The sequence below is a fragment of the Erythranthe guttata genome, chromosome 4 (genome assembly GCF_056151865.1).
Source record: "Erythranthe guttata isolate IM_541 chromosome 4, IM_541, whole genome shotgun sequence".
Taxonomy (NCBI): Eukaryota; Viridiplantae; Streptophyta; class Magnoliopsida; order Lamiales; family Phrymaceae; genus Erythranthe; species Erythranthe guttata.
Window position 1 is genome coordinate 6,709,513 of NC_142536.1, and position 15,989 is coordinate 6,725,501.

Consider the following 15,989-nt stretch of genomic DNA (forward strand, 5'->3'; position numbering starts at 1 on the left):
TTAATCTTGATATTGATGGTTCCTCTAAAGATAATCTGAAATGCTATTTATAGTGCAACTTTTAACGCTTTGCAGTGCAATTTATTTCATTTGTAACTTTCCTAAAAAAAACAAATTCGCCCGCTATTTCGTATATTATTACACGAAATACACTCAATAAATTCGTGTATTTTTACACGAAATATAAGTATTTATCGATATAAAACACGAGGGACGAAACTGTTGGATTGAAAAAAATCGTGTATTTCGTGACAAAACCCACAAAATTGTACGACATATTTCGTGGAGTTTTCCACGAAATTGTACCTTACAATTCGTAGATTGTTCCACGAAATATAATGTACTATTTCGTGAAATTCAGTACGAAATCACTAATTGATTTGTTTTTTAATTAACCAATTTATTTCAGACACTCAAATTGACCTAAAAATTCAAATACAAATACAAATTGAACTAGAATTCAAATACAACTACAAATTGATCTAAATTTCAAATACAAATACAAATTCAACTAGATTTCAGATACAACTACAAATTGATCTAAAATTCAAATATAAATACAAATTGAACTAGAATTCAAATACAACTACAAATTGAACTACCGACCAGACTTTAATTGTTCATACAAGAGTAGTCGGGGTTTGTACATTTTGAGTAAGTGCCTCAGGTTTTTAGCTCTATGGTGTACCCATGCCGGATGGATTGGTGGTAGAGGACTATTCGCGACCAAATTAACAAACATGAAATGATTGTTGTGCAATGTCACAACAATCATACATGATAAGTGACCACTGCCAAACATAGGAAGGTAAGTCATACTCCCTACTTGAGTCAAAAGTACCACTAATGCACTGTATCTGGTAGCAATGGCCAATCCCATTTCATTCATGTCCATCCAATAAGCTTGTGGACAAGGCCCTGAGGTCCAGTCACACTTGCGTTTGACCTCAACGTATCCGGTACTGCCAAACATCGCCGTATACACATTAGCATGCTCGTATAACTCAATAAGCAACTCCCCTCTCACTTGCGGCCATCTTTCTTGATCCCCGTACACGGCTTGAGCAACGCACCGGTACCCACAGTTGCCATCCGCCATCACGTTAACATAATCTTGAATAAGACGGACCATAAATCTGGGCACGAAAGAATAAAAGTCGATTCCTTCATGTGCAGGTATTGTAGGGGCAGCAGATTCTTGTGTGGGAATACGAGAACCACGACCTTTCATCTTCGATTGAGGCGTTCCATCGGTGCTTCTCTCAACCTTTGCTTTAGGAATCTTTGCACCAGATGAGGTTTGGCGACCCTTGGAACCACAAGACGACTTAATTGTCTCCTCATCAATATGATATTGCCATCCGGAAGGGTCTCTCTTTGTCGAGTTATTCTTTGGTCGTCATTTGGTCTTAACAAATGATGGCTCGGACAGATGCGACGTAGACGGATAAACGATGCCACGCAATGAGGCCACGGCATTTATCTTACTTGTATAATTCATCTTCTTCAAATAGCAATTCAGGTCATCAATCTGTCTATCCACAATCTCCTCGCGGTTTACTTGATACTCAGGTAGCTCCGAAGGCTCAACTGCCATGGTACTCCAGAATGGATGCAAGTCTGAAATGACGAACGTGTCATTATCTTCCATTTTCTGCACAATTTTGCACGCACATGGGAGCCCGTGAGTATTCCAAAGATAGTGTGTGCAAATACTCGGATCTTGCATCGCCGGGGACTCCATCTCTTGATCCAATTTCTCTAATGCCAGATGCGTAACATAACAAATCAAACCCTGAAAACACGGCCATGCTGCAGTATGTTTCCTTATCTTGGATGATAATGAAAAATCGCACTTCAGCTGACTAATTTGGATATAAACTTGGTCTCGAAGTTTGCCTTGCACGTTATCCAGACCTCCGGTCGAAGCATTTAACCAACCCTTCGCTGAAGAATGAGCACTCTCCACCCTATCCAATTACAACAACAATCAAAGCATACAACGACAGTCAAATTACAAAATAAATATTATTTTAATATAATATATTTGATCATTTAAATAACTAAAACATGTAATACCTGTTGGTGCTCGTGTTGCCAAAATGATACACATTGCGAGTATAGGCTCGAACAAACTTCTCCTTGTATATCAACCACGTATCATTCAAATACTGTATCAATCTAGGATACCCTGCGTACCGTCCAACAATTTCATTGTAATTGTAATGATACTCTTCTTCGGTTTCTGATTTCACCAGCTTAGCCCACAACACACGTCGAAATATTAGACCTTGGTCTTTGTTACCTCCCATAAATTTCGTCGCATTTGCCTCAACATTTCTGTTTATATGGAATATACAGAACATATGATACGAAAATGGGAAGACATTTGGTAGTGCTTTCAAAAGACCCAACTCTCTGTCTGTCAAGATCGCATCAGGTTCGACACCATCTAGCAACTCTTTCAAACAATTCAAAGTCCACTCGTAAGTGTCTGCATCTTCATGCGACATAAATGCAACAGCAATTGTAAAATTCCTCCCAACTGGAGTTATCTCATTTATTTCCAAAAGAGGCATAGCATACCTACAACAATGTTATTTTTACATATTTAAACAATACAATACATTAAAACACAATAATCATAATTTAAACAATCGTAATTTTTACTTACTTATTGGTTTTGTATGTGCAGTCCATCAATATAACATACGGGAACAGCCGTAGTAACTTAATAGATTCGGGACATGCAAACATAATATTTGTAATCGTGTTGCTCGTTTCACTATCGACGCGATGCCAATGTCGATACTCGCCTTGTTGAAAGTTATGCATCATAAACTGAATAACAGTCATGCCCTCCATTTCCTCAGATTTAATCTTGGCCAACTCATTGTAAACATGCTTCATAGAGGTTTGTATCGTCGGATCATCTTTCCTCAATCTATCCATGATTAGCATTGGCTTCACGTGAGAATTTCGCAATTCTTTAATTCTTGCTTTCTGTTGTGGAGTTATACGACTAGTCGTACCTTGTCCGTGAGGAAACAAAGCCGGGCGATGAGTGTGCCTGCCATCGCTGACAGTCAACCGCCATAATTCATCAAACCTTGACTTTTTGCCAATCAATTTGAACGGACAACCACATTTTTTTGTTCCAGTGTTTCTAGGATCTTCCATATCGATATTCGTTTGTCGGCCATGTCCGTATTTGTCACACGTCAAGTACTGTGCATTCTCCCTTCTAGACTGACAAATCAAACGGCGACAATGACTAACTACAGTTGCTTTGGCCCAGTTGAGTAATTCTTCCCTACTATCGAACACAATATCAACTTGGAAGAAGTGAGAGAAATCTTCATATTCATTTTGATCCAAAACCGAGGGATCAAAATACAAATTGTCATCATATGGCTGCGTAAATAAAAAAAAAAAGTTAGATACTTGCAGAAAAAAAAAAATAATAATAATACTATGTATTTCGTGTAAAATTACACGAAATTTATGTATACATTTCGTGTAGTACTGCACGAAATGAATAACAAACCAGTTTTACTACTATTTCGTGTAACTGTACACGAAATAAGAGGTATCATTTCGTAGTATTGTACACAAAATGACTGGAAAACACGAATAAAGTGTTCATTTAGTGCAAAACACCACGAAACGACTTGAATAATTTCGTGATATTCTACACGAAACGACTGAAAATCGAAAAAAATCACACTAAAACGTAATTTTTTACCTCATTTACCGGATCGATGTTGGCCATCTTGATAATCGTTGGGTTTTAACTGATTTCTACGAAAACAAATCACTATCTACGAAAGTCGAAATATGTGGAGGTTGAGAGGATTTTGTAAAAGGTTAAAGTGTTTTTTGACAAATGAATTATTTCGCACTGTAGCTGGAAAAAACCGCACTATGAATTGTAAACCCCAAGATAATACGAGGAAATAATAATATATAAAATGGGGCAATTTGCTAAACACCCTTAAGTGCTAATAGTTTTTCAAAAGAAGTGGTGCTATTTCCACACTCAAATTTTCTCATTTCACCACAAATTTATATAAAATATCTAAAATACCCTTAATAATTTCTATTATTTTTGGGACACAATTTCTAATCCACCACCATCATTTTTATAATCAGTCCATCTTCACCACCGTCTTCTTCGTTTAATCTTCTTCCAATTTTCACCAAATCCCATGGCATTTATATGACCTCTATACCTATTTGTTTCCATTTTTCAATCTATCGTTGACGATGAAATAAAAAATTGTCCGCGGTCCCACTACCACCATTTGTATTATGCGGTCAATAATCAATATAACAGACAAACACAGTCTGCAAAGCTTTCTCTCATCCGCATACAGATATGGCGGCCACAAGAGTGATAGCAGTACCCCATTCTTACACTAAAACTCAGTTTTTTTTTTGTTTGGGAAAAACTCGGATCTTTAATTTTATCTAGAAATCGAATAATTGTTCATACCGATAATGCTATTCACCTCTAAACTGCGATATATTAATCCCCAATTTGAAAACTTGGAAGAGCGTGAATCAGAAACCCTTGACTTCTTTCTCGGCAATTCATAAAAAAATAGGCAACATTTACAGGATTTGCATTGCTATAATTGTTAATTGATTTGATTTTGTTATTTTTTCTCTTTTTCTTTTCCTGTGAGTTTCTGTGAAGACGTAGATGATGGAAAATATATAACTAGTGTAGAATTAGAATTAGAATGGTGGTGGTGAACGAAAAATGGTGGTGTAAAAGAATAAAAAATATTAAGGGTATTTCGGTAATTGTATATAAAATTATTTGATGTTTCAGAAATAAGGTGGTGAAATTGGAGATTTTAAGGGTGGAAATAGCACCTCTCTTTTCAAAATCATGATAGTGTACTTTTGTAATTTGCTAAAACTTTTTTTCACGCCTTGCCTTGCGTCTATTGTAACTGTTCTTCGTCAAATTTCGTCCAACTCTGTTATATCCCATCAAATTTGTTCCACCATCACTCTTCGTCGTTGCAATCATCGAAGTTTTACTACCAATTAACCACACACATGCACAAATACATAACCACACACGTACGCAACCACACACACATACACATACAATTTTGGTTACATTCATTTATCTCCGCTATAACCTAATAATCATGGAAATCAAAAGGAAAAATATGAAGAATGGTTCGGTGATGGTGATGGTGATGGTAATGTGGTGATGATACAAGCACCAGAGATGTAAGTTTTTTTTTTCTTCTTCAGCTTATTTTAACTAGGCTATGCAAATAAGCTTTCTAAGTTGTCTAACTTCATAGTAAAATCACATGAAATACATATTTTTTTTGCTAAACTTTTCCTCGCTAATGTAACTAAGCGTTGTAAGTAGGTTTTCTAAGATGTTTGTGTAAGTTGTGCATGTGTTGTGGTATGCCTCTATTTTTATTTTTGTTTCAATTTATTTTTACTACGCTGTTGCTTATTAATATAACTGATTTGTTGATTATTAATATAACTAAGCTGTTCATATTCTCGCCTCACAGTTACAGTTAGTTTTCCTAAGCAATTCCGTTAGAACGACTTCAAATCTAGCGTTAGATCCAAAGTGAGAAAGCGCACAAAAACTTTTAGTAAAGATGTAAAATATGTCAGTCCTTGAAGGGGGCAATTTTTTTTTGGTGTTGTTTTAGAAAACAGTTTTCAAAATGGTGTTGTTTTGGGAGGAGTAAACGAATTGGGGTTGAGCGCCACCCCCCACGGCGGCACCGGCAGGAGGCGCCACCACCGACGGCGGCACCGACAGGAGACGCCAACTCCAACGGCGTCTTCTCTGGATTTTATAAATATTTATATTTTAATATATTAATTTTTGAACGGTCTAGATTGCCCAATCGAAACTTTGATCCGACGGTCCAGATCAAGACAGCCAAGCCTCGGGGACCGAGCTTTGACCAGGAGACGCCGCTGACAACGGCGTCTCGTGAAGACGCCACCAACACCGGCGTCTTCACTCTCTATCCTCCCCACACCTCTTCTTCCCCTAGCTGAACCTCAACTCCTTCTCTCTCTGTTAAATTTAAAACACAAAAAAGAAAATTTAGTTTTAAAATTCAAAATAAAATATATAATTACCTCCGGCGACCTCCTCCGTTGGTGCCGCCGCCGACTGGTCTCTCTATTCTCGCCGCCGCTGCCTCCCCCGCTGCCGGTGCTCCATGGTCCTGCCGCCGGTGCTCTTCACCCAACCAAGGTAATTTTTTATTATTATTGTAAATAATTAGAAAAAAAAATTATTATAATTTTTTATTAGGTCCAAATTTTTAATTAATTATGGTAAATAGATGTGATTAGTACTTTTTAGGAAGCATGTGGGTAGTTAGTTAGTTAGTTAGTAGTTTATTTATTTTATACTAGGTATTAGGGCTGTGCGTTGGTTGGTTTGGTTAAAAACCAGGCAGAAAACCAACCCAACCCATCCAACCAACTTTGGTAAATATTGAAAACCGTTATCGACCCATTTTACATGGGTTGGGTGATGGTTGAAAACCAATTTGGTGGGTCGGTTGGTGGTTTGGTTGATGGGTCATCCATCTAAATATTTTTTTAGTTTTTTTAAATATTTTATTAGTTGTTACAACGCTATATCTTTTATAAATTAAATGTGACTAGTTCAACAATATTCAAATAAAAGATTCAAAACATTACGGGCATATATATTGCAATTAAACATAAATATTTCAACAAATAATAATCGTCCAAATATTTATAGGCTATGTTTTAAAATTAAAATAGTTCACATTAGATAATTATGTTAAATTTATTGCTTTTGGAATTTTGGTCAATATTAGACAATTTAATAAATGTGATATAAATAAAAATTTGAAATTAAAAATATTAAATATTTTAATTAAATTTAATAAATAATAAATTAATAAATAAAGTTGGTTGGCCGATATTACCCGACTAACCAACTTTTTAGCATATTAGAAACCATTATCGACCCAACTATACATGGGTTGGTTGATATTATCGACCCAACTTAAATGGGTCGGTTGATGGTTGATTATCCATCACAAATTATGGGTCGAAAATGGGTTGGTTGGTGGTTAAAACCGATCCATGCACAACCCTACTAGGTATTAGTACTATTTATATTTTATAAGCATGGGCAAAAAAAAAATTTGGTGTTGTTTTGTAAAACAGTAACTAAAATGGTGTTGTAAAACATAGGGCAATTAAATTAAATTAACTAATTAATTTTTTGGTGTGCTTAATTAAATTATTATTTTTTAACTAATGTGCCTCATTATTAATTAATCTTGATTGATGAGTTAATTATCTCCTTAATCTTTTGAAGATTGATGGCGGCTAAAAATAATGTCAAAGTGTATATGTACTTTGGAGCTCACATAATTCCTGATGATTGGCTAGTGCAATATAGTATTGCCCACAAAACAGCATTCCGAATTAAACGTGACTTCCTTTGCACATTTTCTGTCAAAGTTGTATCAACGTCTAGATGTCGATGTTAATTAGTTTGGGCTAAGAGTGTGTTGCAAATCTTACATTTATAATGGAGAAAGAATGAAAGAGATGATTACCGAGATGACAACAGATGAAGATTTACAAATGTATATCGATCCGGGCGAAGGGAATGAGGCAATCGAAGTATTTGTTAAGATTGAACCGAAGTACATTGATAGTGCCCCACCACAAGTGAGCGTAGAGGCATTTGATTTGAATGAACCATATTTCTCACAACCACAGGTAACTCCGGATTTTCTGGCGGCGACACAAGGCATCCCTAACTATTGTGAGACTAGTGGAGCGAGAGAGGTGCACAGAGATCCCTATACAATTAACTATGGTAATTTAGGGGGATTTGTTGGTGAGTCGAGTTCCCCGAGACGGAGCATTTTCGAATATGATGACCCTATAGGTGACTCCTTTGGGCCGAACAGTCCTGTGAATTCCAAACCATCCGATGACGGAGACGACGACAATGAAGATGAAGACGTACAAGATGATGTTCAGGAGACGTGGTTGCAGCACAACGAGGCGGAAGCAGATGAACAACCGACGTTGTATGAGTCAATTCCATTTTTCTCGATGTCGTTTCCAGAAGTGGCGGCAGATTCAGTTGATGTTGGAAGGGGCCGATATGATAAGTTTTACGATAGCGATCGAGGTATTCTTGAGGTCGGGATGGTGTTTGAGGACAAAAAAGCCTTTGCGCCGCGGTGAGAGACCATTCTATTCGATTTGCCAAACGGGAATTCACAATTGTCGAAAGTAAGCCGAAGCTATGGAGTGTCAAGTGCAAGCATAGCACACCTGAAAGGCCTTGTAGATGGTCGTTGCGGGGAATTGAAAAATCAGGCAAAGGATTCTTCCTTATTACGAGATATGGTGGGCCCGGCAATTGCATAGTGAATGAACAGTCGAATGAACACAAGAATTTGGACATGAACTACATTGATTCCTTATTGGTTCAGTCCGTTCGAGATGACCCAGCTTGCAAAATAACACAAGCACAGAATATTGTGAGATCTCAATTAGGATTTCAACTTTCGAAGATGCAAGTTTGGTATGGTTTGAAGCGTTGCAGAGATAACTTGTTCGGGAGTTGGGAGTCCTCAGTGAACAAATTGCCCAAGTTTATGAAGGCACTCCATAGAACGAACCCGGGTACGGCAATTGAGTGGGTTTTCGAACCAACGGACATTCCAACACGGAAGATGATCAAGTACTTCGTTTGGGCCTTCAAGCCATGCTTGGATGGATTCAAGTTCTGTCGAAAAGTTATTAGTGTGGATGGAACTCATCTCTACACTAAGTACAAGCACAAGTTACTAATTGCCGTTTGTTTGGACGCCAATAATCAAGTGCTACCACTAGCATTTGCTCTTGTTGACAATGAAACCACGGGGGCTTGGAGGTGGTTTTTTCAAATGCTACACAGACATCTAATTTCTCAAATTCCAGATGGAGAAAGCGTTTGTGTAATTTCAGATCGAGCTCCGGGAATTTTACGAGCTTTAGCGGAGTTGCCCGAATTTGCTCCCCCTAATGTTTTTCACAGGTTTTGCTTGAGACACGTGTGCTCCAATTTCAACAAACACTTTAAGAGTATTGATTTGAAGGATCTATGCTACACAGCGGGAGCGGAGTCTCAAATTTGGAAGTTTAACCACATTCTTAATGTGATCAAAACTCGGAATGTTGAAGCTTACAACTATTTGAAGGATATTGATCAAGAAAAAGGGGCATTTGCACATGATGGGGGCAAGCGTTGTGGTCAACTTACTACAAACATGTCAGAAGCTCATAATGGTGTTCTCAAGAGAACTCGAAAACTTCCCATCTCAACAATTGTTGACCTCACATTCAACCGCATTGTTAGGTATTTTTTTACTCGTCTCCACGAGGCCAATGTGATGGTTCAGAATGGACAGTTGTGGTCCATATATGCTTATGGCATTTACCGGACACATGAAGCCAACTCTGTTAGATGTTGCACGACTCGTTTTAATCAACAACAGCTCTCTGCCAAGGTGATGACTAGAGCTCGTCCAAGTGGAGGTGGAAATAACAAACACACCGTGAGTTTAAGGGACCGAACTTGTACTTGTGGAAAATGGAAGCTAACAGGAATCCCCTGCAGTCATGTCCTCCACGTGTGCCGTGAATGGATGTTGTCTGCCTCCGTATATGTGAACGATTGCTACACTGTTGATCGATTAGTGAACACCTATTCTGGGATATTCCAACCCCTGTTGAGTGAACACTATTGGGAGGATGTTGCTTTTGAACTAATTCATGATCCAACACTACTAGAAGATCGAAGACGCAGTCCAATTCCTAATGAGATGGATGTGCCACAAACACGGGCGAGACAACAATCTAGAAGAGAGGAACAAGCAAGAAGACTCCGATAGTATAATTTATGTAGTTCATTGCACTCTGTATTATTTATATTGTTATTTTCTAGTTTTCACGTCGGACTAAGTAATGTCTATTTGTCATGGTGACTTCGTTTTTTCTAGTTATTGTTATGGACTTTGCATTTTCTAATTATCGTGCTTGACTTTGTATTTGTTGTTGCACTTTGTACTTATTATCTGAGTCTATGTATGTATTATTGTGTATTTGTTATTACACTTCTGCTTATTATCAGAGTGTTCTATTTATTAGTGTGTATTTATTATTACACTTGTGCTTATTAATATCTGAGTGTTCTATGTATATTATTATACAGGATTGATGTCACGTATGTTTATGGTCCGCGGGACACTTCATTGCTATACCGCCAGTCAGAGCACGTATCCAGATCGATTACATCTGTACACATGGATGATATTGTGCGCGGGAGACGCTGTGATGGTTGGATTTGGGGTTTATATGGAGATGATGGTGATGATGTTCCACACCCTAGAGTGATCCAGTACTTAATTGATACTAGGTTCTATGGAGTATATCGATGTGGTTGTCTCGTAGTCGATTTGCATCTTATTGCAGCTTTAGTGGAGAGATGGCGCCCGGAGACATACACGTTTCATTTTACAGGGGAGGCGACAGTGACACTTGAGGATGTCACACGATTATGGGGTTTGCCTGTTGATGGACTACCTGTTACTGGACAGGATATTTCATGGTCGAAGGAGCAGTGGCAGGATTATTGTCAGACGTGGTTGGGATATGCTCCTTCAGATGGAGCTTTCAAAGGGAGACAGCTCTTTGCAACTAATTTGGCCCTACATTAACGACATTGCACGATTACTGATGACAGCACGGAGCAGCGTGTTTACTGTTATTGCTACTTGGGGTGGAGGGGTTATGTGTCCGGACACATCTTCAAGTGCAATTTCGTTAATGTTTGTGGTCTATTTAACAATATATTAAAAAATATATTTTTTTCTAGTTTACATGGATGCCTTATAGTGAACTAGATCATGAGTTTGGTGTTTTACTTGAGTATCCTGAGATAGTGCATCCACATCTTTGGTTGTCGAGTTGTCCCCTTATATTTTACAAAAGAGTTGAGATACATCGTCCGTATAGGGTGCTACGTCAGTTTGGGAGGGTACAACATATACCACCACATCCTACTGATCACGATATTGAGATTAAGTTGCATTCTTATGATCGCCGAGGTGCAGGGGGTAGAGATTGGGCTCGTTTTCACCGTATCTATGTTGATAGATGGCATGGCCGACTTGATTCTTCCGTTGACTATCCATTTATTGAGTTTATTGGGTCTCAGACAGATCCAAGATACTACGAGTGGTATGAGAGGCAAACATGTCGTTTGATATCACTGATTGATAATCTTGATGATATTGGTTTTCAGGTCGGAGACCCGATTTTACCGTATCTTGTGGTTAGTATTTTTCTCAAAACAACCATTACTTTCGATGTTTTTCAATTTGTTTTTTCAGTTTTTTAAGTTCTTAAACTTGTAATGCCTTTTATTTCAGGGTAATCAGCTTATATCCATGAGTCTTGCTGCTATGGCAGTTTCTCGAGATGACGATCGGATATATGATCTGTATCAGGACAACGCTACACAGATGTATGCAGCTGGGACTCAACTTCTACGTAGAGATGGTGCTCCGTCCAACTTACATCCGATACCTGCCATACCTCATATACCATCTCCGCATCGAGATAGACGTACCAGAAGAAGGTCCAGCGTTGCCGAAAGAGCTACTGAATTGGAGCATGACGTGAGACAGACGAGAGAGGGGAACTATTATGCATCTACATCTCGGGTACCTCCATCTGGAGATGTTGCCGGTCCATTTGCTTCTCATACACCATTTTATGCAGATGTTTCTGTGCATGGAGGTATGGACGATTTACCTAGTACACAGGGATTTATGGATATGTTCGGTCCGTCTCAGGTACCCACATTTACAGATTTAGTTGGTCCATCTACGAATGATTACGTTCCAGATATGTCATGGTCCGATTATCTAGCTACCCCATATCCTCCTGCTATTGATACTCAGTTCTCTTCATGAGGTCCACATTTGGAGATCAATTTGGGATACTCAAGTCCCCAAGAGCGGATCCGACCATAGTATAATGTTTCCCATGTTCCATATCCACCGAATGACACCCCGTTTGTTGATGATATACCGTCAGATCCTGACATTCGTCGAGATGGTAGGCCGCGTAGGACACGGGCACCTGCATGTGGCACTTGTTCACATAGGCACTGAGTTCATAGTGCCAATTTTATTTTCTTGTACTCATTTTGGACCTATTTATTTTATATAACTCTTTTATTTTCTAGAACTCCTTTTGTTTTTGTCTACATGTTTTTAAGATTGTACACTATTTTATTGTGTTAATTAGATAAAAATATGCAATGATTAATTTAACACTAATGGATAAAATATATAAAATGTAATAAATTTAATACTAACATCAAACTAATGAATTTAGTTAGAATTGTTTTATTTTGTAAAAAAAAATTAAAAATCAGAAAATATTAAAATATTAAAATATAAATATTTAAAATATTAAACTATTAAAATATTAAAATATTAAAATATTAAATTATTAATATTTAAAAAATAGAGAGAAGACGCCACTGGTGGTGGCGTCTCCTACCGTGCCGCCGTTGGAGCTGGCGTCTCCTGTCGGTGCCGATGTCGGTGGTGGCGCCTCCTGCCGGTGCCGCCGTGAGGTGGCGCTCAACCCCAATTCGTTTACTCCTCCCAAAACAACACCATTTTGAAAACTGTTTTCTAAAACAACACAAAAAAAAAAAAAAATTGCCCCGTCCTTGAAGCTATAAAGAATACTTTTCACGAGCTTCCAACTAATTTTCCCATCTAGTATATTACCAAATATCATCAAGGCAATTTATTGAATTATACAAATAAGAAAGTTAAAATATGGGCATGAAGGATTAAAAATTGCTTATTCGTTGTATGCCTAGGAAGTACTTGCTTCCCAAAGCTCTGCACACTTCCCACCGAGATTACATATTAGAACACATAATAAAATTTCAAACATATAAAATTGGAAATTACGATTAACAAAGTTTAGGTCTTGATCATAACCACTAATTCAATGGACTTTATGCTACCAAATTATTTACACACATTCATGCACTTATACGTATTGATATCGATGTGTATAAAATTTGTATGAATCTATACATAGAAACACGTATGGTAGGATATATATATATAAACCAGATAAAGTTTATCGCGTATAGCATAAAACAAACTTCACTAATTCCCGCTTCTAAGCGACCATCAAACAAATAGTATATTTAGTTTGCATATAAACCTCTATAAATTAATACAGTTAGGACCATCAAAATTTTATTAATTTAGCAAAATATTAACTTATTGATAAGTTAATAATTGTTAATTTATACTTAATTAATAAACTTATTAATTTATGAAATTAGTTTCAATAAATGCATTTTTTAGATTTTACTACGTACATATTATTGATTGTACCATTAATCCAATGTACTATAGAGCCCGTTTCTCGATCGGAAACTTTTAAAGCAACAATGGTATTGACCAATTTTGTGTTGAGTTATGAGAAAACTATATCAGAAATTTTAACCATGTTAAGAAAAGTGAGGACGGGATTGACGGTGATGTGAACTTCAATAAGAAACAAACGACAATTAAATTATATTTTATCAAGCCTTCATAGTTCTATATAATGTAAAAATTATTTTTATTCATTTATTATTATATATTATACGGGGTTTCTTAAAATTTTCGAATGTGTGTTATCTTATAAATTTATGAATTTATTAATTTATAGCACGCTGCCCCCGAATTATAACAAAAAAAAATATTATTTAAGCAAAATTATTAATTTCTCGAGTATTAAATTATTGAAATTATGCTCTAGGTATCTTTGCATCCCAACGTTACCATATAAACTAATAAGAGCCTCTATTATGTTTGAGAGCAACACATTCATACATGAGCTTCAATATTCCACCAACTCTCCACCTAACAAAAAACAAATAAATAAATAAAATAAAGTCCACCATTATTAAAATAATGTCAAAGCTTTCCAAAAACATCACCCAATTATAAACTATTTCACCACATTTCTATTTCCATTAACAGAAATTCGAGTTGAAGAAAATGTCAATTTCCCCCCACAAACATTATATAAATTAATTAATTAATTAAATAGCTGCTTGTGCACGTTATTTTGAGGCGTTGAATTCCCTGGTAAAAACCCACCTCTGTTAGGCCCTCTAATTATACATTTGTTTGAACCGCCTGTTGACAAAAACAATAATATATATATATATATAGCCTAGTGTGTGACTATATATATATATAACAATATTACCAGCTGCCTAGCCCAGATATTGCCTTAAAACTTCAACAGTTTTGTAAAGTTTAATGTTTTTTGTTTCTTATACATAACTGTGTTCTAATTCTTCTGAACCGATTAACTTTTAAGCTGTCTTAATTTTCTGTTTTGGCTGATTATTAATGAGCAATTCAACAAAGCCAAGAATGAGATCCATGTCTGATTTGGCTTATGACAGAGGTTGAAAATCTTGAGAAAAAAAAAAAGTCGTGTTTATACATACATATACACATATATATATATATATATATATATTCATATATACATACACATGGAAGTCGACAACGGTGATCGGAAAAAGAAGGCAAAAAATTCCGTGCTGAAAAAACTCGAGAGATTTATGTCGTTCGATAGGCAAAAGAAGCCGCCTTCGTATTCATCCAACAATAGCATGTTCACCAAGAGCAGATCATGGCACAGCAGCAGCAGCACTAAGAACAAGGCGAAAGAAAAGGCTCCGATCGGGTGCTTCTCGGTGTACGTGGGCCCCGAGAACCAGCGGTTTGTGATCAAGGCTGAATGCGCGAACCACCCTCTATTCAAGATGCTGCTCGAGGATGCCGAGTCGGAGTACGGTTTCAAAGTCGAAGGGCCTTTGCGTATTCCTTGCGAAGTGGATCTTTTCTGCAGGATATTGGCTGAAATGGATAGTAATATTTATGGTGATCAAGAATCGGATACTTTGGGTTTCGGGTGCAGCCCGTTCAGCCCGGCCCGACGATCCGGTAAAGGCGGCACTGGTTACGGCCTTCTCACTCCGCCGCGCTTGCTCAAGATCAATCACTTTTAAGGCCATATATATATATATATATCAATCGTGCATCATGTGATGAATGTATGTTCTAAGAAATCTTAGTTTTTATGGTTATTGAATTTGAGTTATCTCTTCTTTTTTGTTTTTTTTTTTTTTAATCATTTTACTTTTAGAGGAGTTCGTTTGTTTTTGCTATAGGTTTACACTAGCGGTTTGTGTTTGTTAGCTTGGAGTTGGCAGCAATTGTGCACGCATATCGGAGGTCCTGTGGCAAATCTAGAATTTTATTCAAAGTGTTCGAAATTTGGTTTTAAAAAATATATAGGCTTAATCAAACTGAATATATTATTTAACTAACCTCTACTATTTAATCAATTAAAGTCAAAAACGGCAAACAAATAACGGATGAGTAGCAGTCTCCTCGCCTACGTACCAAAGAATATTTTAGGGTAATACTTTTTTTTGGGCGTATGACTTTTTTCTTTGGAGTGAATTGGGTTTTTCATGCCTGGTTTGGGCTTGGCGAACTCAAGCTCGTGCCAATTTTGTCGTGAATTACGGAAAATTCGAAAAACAAGAAAACCCTAGAAATCATTTCATGGATATATCGAAATGCAAGGACGAATATATATGTAGAAGTTATACATATATAAAATGTGATATAATGTGAGTGATGTCGATCTCCATCTTCATGGAAGAATTCTTTAATCATATGTTGCGAATAAAATGATGTCATAACGATCATACGCACATATATATAAAAAAATATGCATATTTAAATTTGGTTGACAATTTCTATCAAATTTAATTATTGTTATTATTATTAAGCAAAAGTTGGGATGGAAATACATTTTAT

The 15,989-nt window shown here is 36.9% G+C and overlaps 2 protein-coding genes across 2 annotated transcripts; one reads left to right on the top strand and one right to left on the bottom strand.

Annotated features, from left to right (window-relative positions):
• Positions 1 to 598: 598 nt before the first annotated feature.
• Positions 599 to 3,772, bottom strand: LOC105951628 (PKS-NRPS hybrid synthetase cheA-like). The gene is made up of 5 exons (XM_088817444.1): positions 3,746 to 3,772; positions 2,675 to 3,414; positions 2,080 to 2,586; positions 1,415 to 1,970; positions 599 to 1,309 (listed from the first exon to the last, which is right to left on the bottom strand). Exons 1-5 carry the CDS (start codon positions 3,770 to 3,772, stop codon positions 599 to 601), a joined length of 2,541 nt encoding a protein of 846 aa, XP_088673570.1.
• Positions 3,773 to 14,350: 10,578 nt separating this feature from the next.
• LOC105951646 (SAUR-like auxin-responsive protein family) lies at positions 14,351 to 15,436 on the top strand. Its single transcript, XM_012975096.2, has one exon. It carries the CDS (start codon positions 14,651 to 14,653, stop codon positions 15,167 to 15,169), a length of 519 nt encoding a protein of 172 aa, XP_012830550.2. The 5' UTR covers positions 14,351 to 14,650; the 3' UTR covers positions 15,170 to 15,436.
• Positions 15,437 to 15,989: the final 553 nt, after the last annotated feature.

Bases quoted from the DNA above. Each gene is read 5' to 3' on its own strand.
- LOC105951628 (XM_088817444.1), bottom strand. From the start codon at position 3,772: ATGGCCAACATCGATCCGGTAAATGAG. The intron at 3,415-3,745 runs GTAAAAAATTAC...TTATTTACGCAG, and splicing joins ACATCGATCCGGTAAATGAG to CCATATGATGACAATTTGTA. The intron at 2,587-2,674 runs GTAAGTAAAAAT...ACATTGTTGTAG, and splicing joins TGCACATACAAAACCAATAA to GTATGCTATGCCTCTTTTGG.
- LOC105951646 (XM_012975096.2), top strand. From the start codon at position 14,651: ATGGAAGTCGACAACGGTGATCGGAAAAAGAAGGCAAAAAATTCCGTG.